The 18,004-nt window shown below is 41.5% G+C and overlaps 1 protein-coding gene across 2 annotated transcripts in view; it reads left to right on the forward strand.

Moving 5' to 3' along the window:
• The first annotated feature begins 645 nt into the window (after window positions 1–645).
• Window positions 646–18,004, forward strand: part of GLP2R (glucagon like peptide 2 receptor) — a 90,653-nt gene continuing 73,294 nt past the window's right edge. The window contains exon 1 of one of the 2 annotated variants that reach the window (XM_063456085.1): window positions 646–1,052. In XM_063456085.1, the coding sequence (XP_063312155.1) occupies window positions 954–1,052 (99 nt within the window). In that variant the 5' untranslated portion in view covers window positions 646–953. The remainder of the gene's footprint in view (window positions 1,053–18,004) is intronic. The other variant, XM_063456086.1, reaches the window with a different exon arrangement.

Below are 18,004 nucleotides of genomic sequence, written 5' to 3' on the forward strand. Positions count from 1 at the left end.
GTCCATAAAATCTGGAGTACCGAACGGTTGCATTCCCTGGAAACTCCATGCTACCACTCACCAACTGGCTATGTCACCATCATCTTTGCAAAATATGGGTCTGAAAGTGTGCTCATCATATGAATAGAGAGAAAGAAACCTACTAATACCAAAAGAAGTAAGGATTATTAATGTCACTCACACAAGCTTGCCCTGTTTGTAAATGTATGTGAATTTTGCAGCATTTGCATAATTGTGTATGTTTTATAGTCCATTGTTCACCTTTTGCAATAGACAGACTGCAAGGCACAGCAAAAGTCCATGTTTTGTCGGTATGCTTACTGAAACAGAATTGGGAAATTCTTTAATTTCAGGCTGTTTGTAAGCCTTCAGGACTTGGTTGGGAACCACTGTTCTAAACTGCCAACTCTGTCCCAATGAAAAGACGGGCACCGTACCAGCGACTCCTTAATGTTTGTCAAGTGAGATAGAAATTACACGCACAACAGTGAAACTAGATCCCAATGCTTTTAGATCATACCCTTTCGGATGCGTAACTTGGAAACATTTTAAACCCTTCCCGGAAACAAAAACAAAAAATTTTTAGGAAGCTCTCATTGGATGTACAGATAAGAAAAAAAAACATCTGTGAGCACTGGGAACAAGTATAATTTCTGTCTGCTTGAAACCTTAAACATATCTGAGATGCACAGACTCTGATCCGAGTGCAGCAGTGCGTCATCGCACTCCTTCAGATCCACACACAGATGTTTTTAGAACTTTTAACAACTCATGGAGTGCACAAGAATCCGGGCGAAGCCTTTCTGTTATTGTGAAGAGCTTCTGTCAAAAGAACAATCTTGATGGCTGTAAAAGTGTCACTTGCAGATGTTCTGTGGAACTAAAGCGATGTCCCAACTCAGTCCTAAGTAAAAACTACGTGAGGAAGGATCGGCTGGTATTCATTTACAAATATGGGTTCATTTTCCAGGAGGTCAGATAGACTTGGTTTGGACCAGAAGCTGTGTTACAGAACTGTCTACCTACTGATAATGCTGCTGCCTATAAACCAGGTAAGAGACGTTTACTGTAAAACTTTAGTTATATAGCTATCATAGCTGCAGAGTGATGTGCAGTTTTACGAGAAACAGTCATAATATGGGTCGGAACGGAGGCTTTTCAGCAGTGCACCTAATAGATCATGTTTTACGATAACATTATGGGGGACATATTACTTTGGGCACTTAAAATAGTTTCCCTTCTCAACATTTATGACAGTTAAGGTTACGGTTTTAGTAAAAAAAAAAAATGTTTTGGTCTAATATCTATATCAAACTAAACTGAATATTGGCATGGAATTTTGTCTGTCACTTAAAAAAAATTATTAAATAAAATAAAAATGTAATTGTAAATTCTCAAATGGCAAGTTTGCCTACGAAAATGTTATGATTTAATTCAAAGATATAATCTTGAGGCGCAGTCAAACATTTCTGTGTAAGCATGCCTAGTAGTTAGCTTATGTGTTTTAATTCATGTTTATTTTTAACATTTACAATTTATTCATAGAATAAAAAAATAAAAAAACACGTACGTTTTGTTTTAGGAATATTTGTTGCTAATACCTCAATAACCATATTTTACTTGGCTTCAATATTTAATCACATTTGTTATATATGCAAACAAAATCATGCAAGAAATAACAAATTGTATTCAATCTGCATTCAAACGCCCTAAGATGTGGTTGTATATATTACGTGATGCCTTTTGGAGAGTAAAAATGAAATCACCATGCTTCTAGAACAGGGACATGGAAACAAATTAGCTGTTGACATGTACCATATGGTTATTTATTCTGTTTGCGTTCCTGTGGTTATTAACAGGTTTGTATGGTGGCGAAGGTTTTTCTGTAGGCGGTTTTGGGAAACCAGCCAAGTCGTATAAACATATTATACAATGATCACCTTATTTTACAAGAGAATTTTATACATTTTATTTTAAATCTTTAAAAAAATAAATTAAACAATGTCCAGATAGATATTCAAAAAGCCTCCAGAATGTGTTTACCCAAGATAGTGATAATAAATTAAATTGTGAGTTTATACACTTTTGGTTACGTTTTGTTTTGTTTTGTTTTGTTTTTGAAGTTGACCCTGTGAAACAAAAATATGGCTTAGATGGGATTGTGACATCTTGCATGGCAAAGTTTACAATGCATCACTCAGCGAGCATCATTAACAACAAAAATACAATGCTGGAAAGAGCAATGTCCGACGTAAATTTATTACAAAAAAAAAGTGGGGGAAATCCGAGAAATATCAGGAACTGAATTAAGAGTGAATTTCAAATTTAAGGCCGAAATATCTCAAATGGAAAAAATGTCCAAGTCAGCCATGATTCCAATTCATCTACTTTGGCCTTCAGTGTGAGATTCGCTTTCAATTCCTGACAATCGTGACTTTAGTAAATAAGTCTGTTTGAGTTGTTCTACTGCAACACTTGCAAATTAAAGAGCAAATGTATTAACCCCTTAAGGACACATGACGGAAATATTCTGTCATGATTCCCTTTTATTCCAGAAGTTGTGTCCTTAAGGGTTAATATTAGAAGCCAATGCTATTATTAGAATAAGTTTTTGTTGCCTTTATTATCTCCATAGGTTTCCCAATATTTCGACTAATTCCATGTAATATTTATGAATAGAATTAAGGTTATGCATGATTATGTGCGAATTAAACACATTTCAATATTAGACATTTATACAAGGCTAATACATGCTGCATATAGATTTAGTACTTTGTTCTGCCCTCGCACCGATTTGAAACTTGCGCCAAAAACACATACCTGTATGACAAAATGTTTGTAAATACTTTACCCATATATTATATAGTGTGTGTTTGGTAAATAAAATAAACAAGGAAACAATACATAACAAGAAAGATTCTGTAATAATATTGCAGTATATCTGCGGGGATGTCATGGGAAATATTCTCTGGTCCCGCTTCGGAACGATGAATATTAAAGTGCTACCTTATAAAGATATGTGTTCTAGGATAGCTCGATCACAGCACAGAAAATGAATTGCGTTGCAAACATGGCTTGCATTCTTAACTGTGATATAGTGTAATGCTTGCAATAGTTTGACCAGAGACTGTTCTATTTAGAATTACAATACATACCTTGAACAGTTTGCAGGACTAAAGCTCTCTTCGGGAAGAATTTGTAGTGACAAACATTGCATCATTCTGCTTTTTGGCATTGATTCAAACATAGGAACCACTTCTTAAAGCAGCACTGTCACCACCTGGGGACTTTGCGGAATTCGCAAAGACCCCCAACAGTGAAATCGTCACTGGATGTCTGGTGGCAGGTCGGTCCTCTTCAGTGTCAGGAGTCAACGTCACTGATATACTCTTGTGCATGCGTGAGAGTACAGCACTGAGGTCTATGGAGGATCCTGCGAGACCCTCCGTAGACAGAGCCAATTCCCTGCAGCCACCACTGGTGACGGCTCTCGGGATTGACAATGCAGCTTCTGCTCAACTCACAGTAGTACGTACATTTTCATACATTTTTCTTTGAATCAAGTAACTTCCGCTATCACCTCTTGTCATTTAACATCAGCTGCCACTCGAGTTGGCCGATGGGCGCAGGCACCTCAGAGTGAATGCACGAGAATATCTTTGAAGAATCCTGTAGTCTTTTCCATATATCCTGTTTTGTGTATTGACTGCATGAGAGCTACTCTTGATGAAGCCACCAGAATCCGAAGATGACATTGCTCAGGAAGAGGGAGGCAGCAAGGATAGATAACGATTTGGGGAAGTATTATCCCTTCCTCTCTACCTCCAAGGGTAATTGTTAAAATGAAGATGTTACCTTTGGAAATAGAAAAACAAAATGCAAAGATCCCAACAGTGACACAATTGCTTTAAAAAGGGCCAAGTTTTTTATGTTAAGCCCCATTGAAAAGCCCCATTGGATGAGGCAAATAAAACAAATTCCCTACTTCAAACAGCATCTCATGAAGTTCAGGCATTTTCTTACGAGTTCTGGAGCGTCTGGAACTCATTTAAACAGCTACCAATTGCATTGCTCACACCTGGCTCCTACAAGATACATTTTACAGATGCCACTGTGACCTGAATTTACTGACCGCACATTGTAAGTTGAGGTTTGATAAATAGATGGTGAGAAAGTTGTGTTATCCAGTTTAAAATCTGCAGCAAAAACGTGTCTGATTTGACATCAAAAGAAACTTAAAAAGCATTGTTCATCTGATGAAAACGTTGAACTTGTTGGATTTCAAACCAATAATGTGATTATCATTAATAATGTCATTGTCTGTGATCATGTAAACATTATATTTTAATTTTAGCTTAGGTGAACGACTTGCACATGTAATCAAACGCACCAAAGCAATGACTGCTGTAACTACTAATGAAGCCCATGGAGCAACGCAGTGGGGAGTGGGCCTTGACAGGGCCAGAGAGTGGGTAGGTGAAATTAAGGTCAAGAGGTGGGGATAAAGTGATATTCAGCTTGGGGGGTAGAGAGTAGGGGTTTAAATAGCAGCCATTTTAGGAATGTGGCCATCTTAATCAAAATCTCACTTACTTGTTACTTGTACCTCCCACCCTCCCTTTTGGTTGTAGTAGTTCCCGTTTGGTCACAGCGGCGGAAATAGGGCGTGGGTTAAATTGGATTTAGGTGGAATAGAATGGGGATAGGCCAAGGTCTAGGCTGGAATAGGCCGGAAGGAAAAAGTGGTTGGTAGGTTCTACTTTGTTGGTGGCTACGAAGCTGGGGGTGTAGGTGTGTCTGGGGTACACACCTATGGTTAAACATATGGTTTTGGGGCCTCTTTGGTAGGCCACGTGTAAAAACGTTATGCACCATTGGAATGTTCATTATTGTTATTTGGTAGGGTCATTGTCAGGGGTATTGGGCATGAAGGTCGGAAGTAATTAGTACTTGTGACAATGACCCTAAATTGTTAAATTATATATTTATATTTATAATTAATAAAGCTGTGGACTTTATACTCCAACAGAAAATTGGTGTCTGAGTGTTATTCATTTATGGGTTAGCACATGCCGAATAACGACTGTGCACATGTCATGTTACATAGTTACATAGTTACATAGTTAGATAGCTGAAAAGAGACTTGCGTCCATCAAGTTCAGCCTTCCTCACACCTGTTTTTTGCTGTTGATCCAAAAGAGAAAAAAAAAAACAAAAAAAAAACCCCAGTTTGAAGCACAATTTTGCAACAAGCTAGGACAAAAAAATCCTTATTGACCCCAGAATGGCAGTCAGATTTATCCTTGAATCAAGCAGTTATTACCCTACATTGAAAGATTATATCCTTGAATATTCTGTCTTTGCAAGTATGCATCTAGTAGCTGTTTGAACATCTGTATGGACTCTGATAAAACCACTTCTTCAGGCAGAGAATTCCACATCCTGATTGTTCTTACAGTAAAAAAACCTTTCCTTTGCCTTAGACGAAATCTTCTTTCTTCCAGTCTAAACGCATGGCCTCGTGTCCTATGTAAAGTCCGGTTTGTGAATAGATTTCCACACAATGGTTTGTATTGGCCCCGAATATATTTGTATAATGTTATCATATCCCCTCTCAGGCGACGTTTTTCTAAACTAAATAGGTTTAAATTTGTTAACCTTTCTTCATAGCTGATATGTTCCATTCCTTTTATTAATTTTGTAGCCCGCCTCTGCACTTTTTCTAGTGCCATGATATCCTTCTTTAGAACAGGTGCCCAAAATTGCACAGCATATTCAATATGTGGTCTTACCAGTGATTTATAGAGAGGCAAAATGATATTCTCGTCCCGAGAATGAATGCCCTTTTTCATGCATGACAATACCTTACTGGCCTTGGCCACTGCTGATTGACATTGCACATTGTTGCATAGTTTGTTGTCTATAACAATTCCCAAGTCCTTTTCGTGTGTTGTTACCCCTAATTCGCTTCCATTAAGGGTATACGTTGCTTGTGTATTCTTTACGCCAAAGTGCATAACTTTGCATTTTTCAACATTAAATTTCATCTGCCATTTGAGTGCCCAGTCCTCCAGTCTATCTAAATCCTTCTGCAGCAAAGTAATGTTCACACCAAGTGCAACAAATTAACAGCTTCTGGAACAGGTCAGACATGGAGTTCTTTCACTGGGGAACGTCACAAAAAAACCTAAACAAATCTGTAAAATTATTCATGTTCAGAGATAATGGGGGAAGTCCTTGCTTAAAGCTATAAAGGATTGTAACCCGTTAACGCTTGCAGTTCACTGATGGAATTTAGTGATATCTGAGGGATAATTTATAAAACAGCCACACATTCCTCTCTGTTTTAACTCTTTTACCGGCCAAAAAAAGCATTTCCCCACAACTATTGATACTTCATAATGTGGGGGCCTGGGGGAGAAGATGGGGTCGATCGATAGGCCCCAAAACTGTTGTACATCTCGTGGTCAGAAAATCCACAGACTAATGTTCTACGAACAGCTTAGTCGGGGTTTTGGCTTTTGGCCACCACTGTTTTTAAGATCTAATGAAAGACTAACTATTATTTGTGCTTTTATGTATTTTTTTTTTTTATAAACCCCTGTTTTCTTTATTTTGGCTTGATATTAGTATACGACTGCCCCCAAAATTCCTTGTGCCCTACTAACGTCTTTGTGTGTAAGAATTAGGGATTATTCTAGCTTTAGTGACTGAATAATCTAAATTTTATTAATGACAGGAGGCGAATATTTGCTTTATCTTTCTTTACTGAACCTCCCAGCAGCAAAGGAACAGTTAACAGTAATGTAAAAAGTTCAACCAATCAGATAGTATAACAGTATTATATGATGTCATCAAACTCCTCCCATATCCTCTTTCTTGCTGTGGTCGATGATATGTCTGTGTCAACCGTGTAAACTGTAACGATGAACTGCGGACTAAGTTGGAGTCCTGAAGTAGTCAACATGTGGAATCTTCAGCATGCTTGAAGGAGCCGTATATACAAAGGTAGGTATTTTTCACACTAAGGGAATAGAGAAGAGACGTGAGAGTATAGGTTCTCATACTAGGTGAATGCAATGTATGGCATGTATGTTAAGAACAAATTGTAGTTACTCTTTGAATATAATATTGAATATTTCAAACACTAGATTAGAAGTGTTATGGCGTGAACCTATGGCAGATGGTGTATAAAGTGTGTGTAACCAGTAGACTGGAATGCATAGTAACTTACCTGGGCGGGTGTTAGAAAGTGAAAATAAAGAAGGGGGGGAAAATATTCGCCTCCTGTCATTAATAAAATTTAGATTATTCAGTCACTAAAGCTAGAATAATCCCTAATTTTATGGCAAGACAGGAGGCTTCATATTTGCTGTTTTAACGCTCCTATATGATAGAAGATGCAGCATGTGTCATAGGTTTGAAATAAAATGTACGGAATGTGGACTCTCTGGACCAATCTACAGATGACAAAATGTCTGAGAGGAAGCTTCCCGCGCGAAAGGCTGAGGATGTGGCTGCTCCTCTGACTGAATATGCGCCAAACTTTGAGTCAATGCCTGCTTGCGCTAGTATCCATCTGATCCACCGTGCAATGGTGGGTGCGGATACCGGTTTGTGTGGATTTACATAAGACACGAGGAGGGGTCCCGTAAGGGGGCGTAGAGTGGTGGTGGCATCTAAATAATGCCTTACGCAGAGTGCCACGCAGAGTGACTGTCTATTAGGAAAGTAAGGTAGAATACAGAGGAAGAATTAGTTTTGTTCGCTAATTTTCATTAGCGGTCCAGGATTCTAAAAGGGAAAAGACTTGAGTGATATCCCAGAAACAGGAGTATTTAGGAAGAGGGGGTCTGGCTAACCTGATCCCTCGTAAAAGTCTACAGACTGAAGGATGTTTCCCTATTGACGCATTGTCAATGGGATTATGGGCCGCAGAGATAGTGGATCTATAGACATTAATTGATCGATAGGATTTACCTTGATCACATAGGGTAGACAGAAAATTTAGGTTGATCGTCAGAGGTGCTGAAAAACACCAGCTGACCCAGTCTGGGTTCTCCTTAGTGGAGTGACAATGACTATCGTCACTATTAGGGCTGTGACCCGGTAGAGGGTGCGTTGGATCATGGAGAAAGGTGGGAACGCATAGGCTCCTGTCTCCGGCCAAGGATGTAGAAAGGCGTCGACTGCCCATGACTGGGGTCTGGGAGCCAGCTGATAAAGGCTTCCGTCTGGCGGTTCAGACGGGATGCAAACAGGTCCAGTGTAAGGGGCCCGCGAAGGCAATGAATTTGGTGGAACACGCGGGGGTCTAATTGCCAGTCGCTTACATCTCTCCAATGGCGAGAGAACCAATCCGCGACTAGGTTGTCCGTGCCCGGAAGATATTCCGCTCTGATAGATAAGTTCCGTTCTAGACAGAATTGGTAAAGATCTTTGGTCAGATCGTATAGTAGCTTGGATCGGGAGCCTCCTAACCGATTCACATAGCGCACTGCAGAGACGTTGTCCATGCGCAGTACTACAGTTGAAACAGTCTTTCGTGAAACTGCGAATTGCGAAAGATCCTGTAATCAATTCCAAACAATTGATGTGCAGTGCTTGTTCGGATGGGGACCAAAGTCCCCCTGTGGACCCTTGGGCGCATGTGGCGCCCCATCCCAGGAGACTGGCATCGGATTCCAGAATGAAATCTGGTTGTGATCCGAAGATGGCTTTGCCATTCCAGGCTTCCATATTGTGAAGCCACCAGTGAAGTTCTATACGAACTTCGTCTGTCAGTTGGATGTACTGATCGTAGGAGGTGGAACGGTGTAGGTAGTATGTCTTGAGCCGTTGCATGGCTCGGTAGTGTAAAGGTCCTGGGTAAATGGCTTGGATAGAGGCGGACAGTAGGCCTATAGTATGGGCCAGATCGCGTAAGCGAATCTGATGGGTTGATAACAATTTGCGAATGTCTTCTGCCATTATCAGGATGTAATCCAAATATATGATGGATCGAATCCCCTGTGATCGGAGTAGCGCCATCACTGGTTTCATCAGTTTCGTGAAACATCATGGTGCGGAGCATAGTCCGAACGGGAGGCATGTGAATTGCCAGATTTCCTCTTGCCAGAGGAATTGAAGGAAAGCTCGATGGTTGCGAGCAATAGGAACTGTGAGGTATGCGTCTTTGAGATCGAAGCTGGAGAACCAATCTCCCACGCAAAGGAGGTCCCTGAGTAGATGGATGCCCTCCATCTTGAAGTGGCGATACCTGACAAAGTGATTCAGGTTTTTTTTTTAAGTTGATAATTGGGCGTAGGTCTCCAGTTTTTTGTGGCCAAAAAAAAAATGTTGCTTAGAAAAGTATGCGGGAAAGGGGATTTCTCTATTGGCTCTTTTCTTTTTTTACTAGCTTGCGCAGTTCGGTTTGTAGTGTCAGGTTGTCTGCTGCAGACATCTGTAGTGGTGTAGGTGGGGTGTCCTGGAAGGGGTGGAAAGGAAATCTATTTGAACCCTTGGACTGTGTGTAGGATCCATAGATCCTGAGAAAGTAATTCCCACTGTTGGAAAAACTGGTTAATCGACCTGCTATAGGTACATTGAAAGAAGGGAGATTTATTACCTGGAACAGCTCTTCCGCGTAGGAAGGCAGATCCACGTCCCCAGATAGACCCTCTATTAGTGAATAGTTGCCTGTGGTAGGGTCGGGGTTGTCCCGATTGCCAATAGTTTTCAGAGGGGCGAGGCCTGTAGCCTGTGAAGGCAATTCTGCTGTTCGTTCGGCCTCTATAACGTCCAGCTCTCCCAGAAAAACGGCCTGACTGAGAACAAAAAACCCTGCGCAAGGAGGATTGGGCCTTATTTAGGGTGGTGAACACCACTACATGTTTGGAAAGGTCTTTCATGAACGAGTCCCCAAACCGTAATCCATTGCCTCTGGTCCCAGTTCTCGGGAGCTCAGATCGGCTAATTTTGCATCCAGTTTGTACAGTGCCGCCTAGCGTCTCTCAGTGGACATGGCCACATTAGCGTTGCCTAGTAAGCATAAGGCTCTCTGGGCCCACTCTCTAACTGTGTTTGGGTCAAATCTGGCGTGAGAGCTACCTTGTTTGGAATGGTCGGTCGAGAGCACTCGGCTCTGAGTTTTGCCCTAATTTCTTTGTCCAGTGGTTTGCATAACCACATTTTACAAAAGTTGGAAATGTGCTCTGGTGGAGCCCATTCTGCCGACCGTGGGTGTCTGATGACCCTGGGGTCAAATAAAGGATCACCCGAAGCATCCAGAAGGATGTCTGAATCGGGTCCTTTTGATTAGGTAGTATAGCATCTAGATCTTTATGTGTGAGAAAGGTTTCCTTGACAAATTCCGATGGGGTATCCCCTAGTGCATTCGCCGAGGGGTCCTCACCAGAATATCCAAGGAAATAATCGTCAACCCCGTCTAACGTGTGGGATGTAGACCCTCTAAGGGGTAAAGTTAGCTTGAACGGGGCGAGTGGCAATCAATTTTTGGGACTTGGCAGGAGCCTTGCCCTTGCCCACAGACCTACTCTCCCCTTTCCAGGGGCGTTTGCGTGTAACCTCCTGATCCGAGGGTTGAGAGTCCTTGGAATCAGAGAGTTGACGTGCAGTAGGGGTGACTTCGGCCGAAGTCTTCTCATGAAAGGCTGCTAATGCCTTGGGGATGGAATCTGCAATGGTTGAAACCAACCAGGCTCTGAGTACCTGGGATATAGCGGGCTCATTATTGTCAGACATGGTATGTCTTAGCGCGGTTGCCAAACAGTTAAGTATATTAATTTGAAAGAATGGAGTTGAATGGGGTTCACCCAAAATTATTTCAGAGTATAGATGGGGGTCACCCAAAATATTTGTGTAGTTTAATACGTAGGCGGCACTCAATATTTAGTGGGGTTGTCCACTAAAATATACACAAGTGGGTTGTACCACTATGATAGTAAACAGTGGGGTTAACCACTTAATAGTAATAAAGTGTTGTGTATCACTTAATTATAGTGTATTTGTATAAGGGGGTCACCCTTAACAGTAATATTGGTGTTAAAACACCTTAAGAATTGATATTAAAGTGTTGTATCACTTTAATTATAGTGCATTTGTATAAGGGGGTCACCCTTAACAGTAATATTGGTGTTAAAACACCTTAAGAATTGATATTAAAGTGTTGTATCACTTTAATTATAGTGCATTTGTATAAGGGGGTCACCCTGAACAGTAATATTGGTGTTAAAACACCTTAAGAATTGATATTAAAGTGTTGTATCACTTTAATTATAGTGCATCTGTATAAGGGGGTCACCCTTAACAGTAATATTGGTGTTAAAACACCTTAAGAATTGATATTAAAGGGTTGTATCACTTTAATTATAGTGCATTTGTATAAGGGGATCACCCTTAACAGTAATATTGGTGTTAAAACACCTTAAGATTTGATATTAAAGTGCTGTATCACTTTAATTATAGTGTATTTGTATAAGGGGATCACCCTTAACAGTAATATTGGTGTTAAAACACCTTAAGAATTGATATTAAAGGGTTGTATCACTTTAATTATAGTGCATTTGTATAAGGGGATCACCCTTAACAGTAATATTGGTGTTAAAACACCTTAAGAATTGATATTAAAGTGTTGTATCACTGTAATTATAGTGTATTTGTATAAGGGGGTCACCCTTAACAGTAATATTGGTGTTAAAACACCTTAAGAATTGATATTAAAGTGTTGTATCACTTTAATTATAGTGCATCTGTATAAGGGGGTCACCCTTAACAGTAATATTGGTGTTAAAACACCTTAAGAATTGATATTAAAGGGTTGTATCACTTTAATTATAGTGCATTTGTATAAGGGGATCACCCTTAACAGTAATATTGGTGTTAAAACACCTTAAGAATTGATATTAAAGTGTTGTATCACTTTAATTATAGTGTATTTGTATAAGGGGATCACCCTTAACAGTAATATTGGTGTTAAAACACCTTAAGAATTGATATTAAAGTGTTGTATCACTGTAATTATAGTGTATTTGTATAAGGGGGTCACCCTTAACAGTAATATTGGTGTTAAAAACGCCTTAAGAATTGATATTAAAGACACTCAATATAATGAAGTGGCAGATAATAAAATGGTGGGGGTCACCCACAAAGCCTTCCTTTATTTAGTAACAACAATGATAATACAGCAGGTGTTGGAAAAAATCCTGAGAAGGAAATAAAAGGGGGGAAAAAATCACTAAAACAAATTCAGGTATTAGCACTTTAAGGTGCTATAACAGAAGAGGAAAATAGTACTTACCAGATCCGAAGTCAGGCGAGTTGATCGCTGCTCTGGTGACTGGAATGCGAATAAAATGGCCGCCGCCAGCAAAAGGGCGGGAAACAATGCACTTGCTAAGTGCTGATGCGAACGGGCGGGGTAACGCGAGGGCGCGAAACTGAGAATAGTAAAAAGCAGTAATGAGTCGCAGGAGGAAAAACCTCCTGCGATTTAAAGGGGAAACCTAAATAAAGTTTAATAGGAAATTGACAAAGTAGTCCAAGATTGAATAGAATGAAATTAAAATAAATAGAGCATAAATGTTTCCACAGAAAGTGTTGTTAAAGTGATAAGTGAATAAAGTGTTAAAGGTATATGACCATTGTAATACATTTTTTAATTGAAATAGTGTATTAAAGGTTAAATGATACAGCAATATAATTGGAGTAGACTCACCTGGGAGGCAAGCAGCAAAGAAAGAGGATATGGGAGGAGTTTGATGACATCATATAATACTGTTATACTATCTGATTGGTTGAACTTTTTACATTACTGTTAACTGTTCCTTTGCTGCTGGGAGGTTCAGTAAAGAAAGATAAAGCAAATATGAAGCCTCCTGTCTTGCCATAAAATTCATGTGCAGATGATGTGTGGAGCATCGCAGAAATTGGTGTCAGTCTTTGTAAGTGCAAGGGAATTAAGAGTGTTTCATACCAACCTTGCTGCGCCCCTCACCCAAGTAAGCCCTTCAGTAGCATTTACTAGGATGAGTGGAAGTGTCTCATCTCTGTTGGATATAATCAACACAAATTTAGGAATTCCAAAGAATGGGTCCCACATGACTGAAGATTAGTGTTGAAAAAGCTTTGCAAGAGGACAAAAAAAAAAACGGACAAACACAGATAGATGGTTTCCCACTATAGCTCGCAAAGGGTAACAGTATCCATCACTGGGACATGAAACAGCAAGGTGTGTGGAACACCATTCTCTAAGCCAGGGGTTTCCAATTAATTTTTCCTGTGAAGCTTTTTGACACAGTGTACCAACATCGTTAAACCTCTGGAAAAAAAAAATTGCGCCGTAGCACAAACCTTTTAATAAGTAGCTTTTTTATTATCATTCTTAAACTGTTTAGTCTTATGATAGCTTTCACTTAAAAAAAGCAATGTCTTTATCTTTGTACTCTGGGTGGTTTTGCTCAAAATGACGACGTAATTCAGCAGGTGCTAACAAACTGTTTGCCAATATTTTCTTGCAAAGTAAGCATTGTGCTTGAGGAAAACTTTTATTTGTGGCACTTGTGAATCCAAATGATAAGTAGCTGTCATTACATTTTCTTTTCTTTGTTTGAGAAGAAGATTGGCTAACATTGTGTGCTTTTCTTTTTTTTTTCAATTTGACAATTTTTATTTTGTCAGCAGAAGCGGTTTAAGGGATACAGAAAAGAAAGGAGGGAGGGGAAACAGTTCTTCTGTACACATGTAGGGTGTACATCCTCCAACATTTTGCAACATACAATATACATTATATAGCATAGGTGTACAAGCATATGAAAGACACATTGCATATTAGCTCATTCTTTCAACTGTACCACCTGTGCCTGTGTTGGCGGGTGTGTTCCTGCCTCTATTGTCTACCCGTCATGGAGGGAATCTCTAGAAAGGGGGGGGGAGTAACTGGGGTAACAAGTTAACTCGTATGTCTTCGTCAGTTTGGTTGTTTTGTTTGTCCGGATCTGTTTTGTCCTGTTCGTTGGCCCCTCATTATACGCTCGGGTCTCGGTCTTTTATGTATGTGGCCCACAGTGCTTTCGCTGTGGCGTTTCTCTTGCCCATTTTCATTTGGCTCCACATTATCCCTTCGTATTCTAGTGTAGTCATAACCATCGCTACTACCTCTGCTGGGGGTGGAATCTCTGGAGTTTTCCAGCGTTTCGCTAGTAATGTGGAGGCTGTCGTTAAAACTAGGAATGTTAGTTTGGTGATGCATTGTGGTGTGCCTGTGGGTAGTAGTTGGAGTAAAAACGTTTCTACAGTGTGGTCTAGCTTGCACCCTGTGGCCCCTGAATAAGCCCTGCTATTTGCTCCCAGTATGGCTGGACTAGAGCACATGTCCACCAGATGTGGAGCATGGTCCCTTCCTGTGTCAGACATCTCCAGCATCTGTCGCTTGTGTCCGGGTATATTATCCTGAGTTGCGAAGGCACCATGTACCATCTGTATATTAATTTGCGTGAGGCCTCTATGTGAGAGGCACATGTCGTGAGTCCCTTGTGATTCGTGTGAATGCAGCGCCATTCATCTTGTGTGAGTTTTCTACCTATGTCCTTGTGCCATTCGGTCATATGTCTCCACTCCGGTTCTATTTCGTTCTCAGTGATCAACTTGTAGCACACAGAAAGTTTCTTTTTAGTTGGGGTTTGGTGTATACACATCTTTTCGAAAGGAGTTAGGGTGATGGGGGATGTGAGCGGGGGGCCCTGTCTTGAATCCCTGCCTATCAGTGCTTTCAGCTGCCAGTATGAGAACGTGAGCTGTGGTGGGGTCTGGTATGTGGCTTGGATGGCTGGCAACTGGTGTAGTCCCTGTGGGGAACATATCTGGTGTAGGTGTGTGATGTTGGAGGCCTTCCATGTCCTGTGCGGGAATGTGTTATTGCATAGAGATATCGAGTGTAGTGGCGTCGCCATAGACCATAGCTCTGCGGAGCATAGTTTGGATCTTTGGCTGTCCCATATGCGGTACAGAAGTTTAGTGGTGGGTAGGGCTTTTGACGATGTGCGGTGTAGTTGTTTAGGTATCCACAGGGCCGCAGGGAGATCCGCGATCTCGCTGCAGCTAGCCTCTAACGCTATCCATTGGGGAGTATATGTATTGGAATGCATGGCGAGGATGTTCGCCGTTTGTGCTGCGTGGTGGTACGCCTTGAGGTTCGGGAAGCCCAGGCCACCTTTGTCTATTGGTTTCATGAGCAACGCCCTTGAGACCCTGGGGTGTCTTCCCACCCAACTGAATTTAATCAAGCGAGATTGGAGTCTGAGTATGAACGACTGCGGTAAGGGTATCTGCAAGGAGCGGAACAGATAGAGGATTTTCGGCAAAATTGTAATTTTGATGGCCGCTATTCGACCTAGCCAGGATAGAAACTTGTTTTCCCAAGATTGCAGTATGTGCTCCACTTCTTTGTTTAGTTTAATGTAATTGGCTACAAAGAGGTCGGTGTGTCGTTTGGTAAGTTTGATGCCTAAGAAAGTCAAGTAGTCGTTCCTCCAGTCATATTGGAATTTGAGTCTGTACCTCTCTTCTTCTGTTTATGCACATGGCTTGTGTTTTAGTTAGGTTTAGCTGGTAATATGATTGTTTGCTGTAATCTTGGATTTCTTTGTGGAGGTTTGGGAGGGAGATTGCTGGGTTGGATAGCGTGAGAAGGATATCATCCGCAAATAGGTTTAGTTTATATTCCTTGCCCCCTATGGAGATTCCCTTAATATCTCGGTTGTTTCGGATCGCTATGGCTAGTGGTTCTAGTGCCAGCACATAGAGTAGCGGGGAAAGAGGGCATCCCTGCTGGGTGCCATTGGTTATTGTTAGTGGGGTGGAACTGAACCCTGAATTTAGCACTGTCGCTGAAGGGGTACTGTATAGGGCCTTCACCACGTTAAGGAAGGCAGGGGGGAAGCCATACCCCTTGAGCGCTTCCTGCAAGAACTGCCAGTTAAGCCTGTCGAACGCTTTTTCAGCGTCTAGGGATATAAGTGTACCTTGAATTTTGGAGCTATTGAGGTAGTGAAGGATGTTTAACACCTTCCTCGAATTGTCTGGGCCCTGTCTGCCGGATACGAATCCCACTTGGTCTGTTGAGATCAGGTCGGGCAGAATTGTTTTGAGCCTCTCCGCGTATATTTTGGCGTATAGTTTGTCATCTGCACTCAACAGAGAGATGGGTCTGAAATTTGGACAGGTCGTGGGCGGTTTACCCGGTTTGGGCAAGGTGATGATGTGGGCTGTGAGGAATTCACTCGGCAGGCTGCTCTGATTCGTAGCCAAGTTAAAGGCTCGTGCTATGTATGGGCTCAGTGTGTGTTTGAATGTGTTGTAATAGAGGTTGGTGTATCCGTCTGGGCCTGGTGCCTTTCCCTTCGGCATTAGTTCTATTGCTTGTAAAACTTCTTGGGTTGTGATGGGGTTCATTAGACTCGCAAACTGTTGTTCGCGAAGCTTGGGCAGATCAACTCTGCACAAATATTCTGTGATCGATGTCAGGGTGGGTTGGTGTACTTGGGGGTTGTCTTTCAGGTTGTAGAGGGAACTATAGTAGGACGCAAATTCATTGCAGATTTGCGTGGGTTGGGTCAATTTTTGTCCCTGTGGTGAGAGCAAGTAGGGAATTCTTGTTTGGGCCTGTTTGTCTCTAAGTCTCTGGGCCAAAGCTTTGCTCACCTGATTACCTAGGACAAATGTGTTGGCCTTCAATTTTTTCAGTGCGTAGCTCGCTTTTTGAAAGTTTGCTACATTTATTTGATTTTGCATCTCTTGTATCTGTTGTTGTGTGATCGCGGAGGGGGTGAGTATGTTATCTCTGTGAAGGTCTTGCAATTTTTTGAGATTTGGGGCGTGTGTGTGGTTCTGCTGTTTCTTGAGGTAAGAGGCTCGTTTGATTAGAGTGCCTCTGATAACAGGTTTGTGGGCCATCCATAGAGTGAGGGCATTTATGTCTTGCGTGTCATTGGATTGAAAATACGTGTGCAGGTCCTGTTCTAGTGTTTGGACAAATTGGGGAGTTGTTCATTTAACCTCCAGGGGCCTCTGTTCTTGTAATTGTAGTGGTCTGCTAGATGAAGTGTAACCGGGTTGTGGTCTGACCAGGAGGATGATCCTATCTCACACTCTATCATTCTATTCAGGTGTGCGCTCTGTAACAAAAACCCGTCTATTCTTGAATACGTGTTATGTACCTGGGAATAATGTGTGTACTCCTTCCCCTGAGGATGTAGTGTGCGCCATGCGTCATATAATCCGTATGCGTTTAATAATTTGGTTAAGGCTTTGCACTGTCTGTGCAGTACCTTTGCTCTTTTGGTTGTGTGGGTTGCCGAGGAGTCCAGGGCGGGGTCTTGGTACTGATTATAGTCTCCACATATGATCGTGGTACCTGTTTGGACCTGTGTTATTTGTTTTAGCAGTTTGCCAAGGTATGTTCCCTGGTTTACATTTGGTAGATATGTGTTGACTATGGTATAGGTGGAGCTATTGATAGTGCAAATCAGTATAATGTACCTGCCCATCGGGTCCTCCTTTACCAGAATTTCTTCAAAGGCTAAGTGTCGGCTGAGGAGGATAGAGACTCCCTTTCGTTTTGTAGGTGCGGTAGCATGGTACTGATGTGGGTACATTGACTTCCCCAGGGCGGGAGTTGTATCTGCTGAAAAGTGGGTCTCTTGCAGGCATATCACGTCGGCTTGGGTGCCTTTGAGCTCTTTAAGGAGTGTGTGCCTTTTTTGTGGGGTATTCAACCCTCTGACATTATGGGTGTATATTTTCATGTTGTTATCAGTTTAGGTGCGTATTTTGAGTTGTGGCTCGCGTTTATCCGTGTGGATGGTGGCTAGTGCTGTGTGCAAGGGAGTGTCGGCTATTCTGTAGGGGCAACGAGTATGGCTCTGAGGCTCAGGGCCGTGGTTCGATTGGGGATGCCAAGTGGTAGTGAATTGCTGTTGTTTGGACATTTTCTTGTGGTATCGGT

This window comes from Pelobates fuscus, chromosome 5, assembly GCF_036172605.1.
Source record: "Pelobates fuscus isolate aPelFus1 chromosome 5, aPelFus1.pri, whole genome shotgun sequence".
NCBI classification, from domain to species: domain Eukaryota; kingdom Metazoa; phylum Chordata; class Amphibia; order Anura; family Pelobatidae; genus Pelobates; species Pelobates fuscus.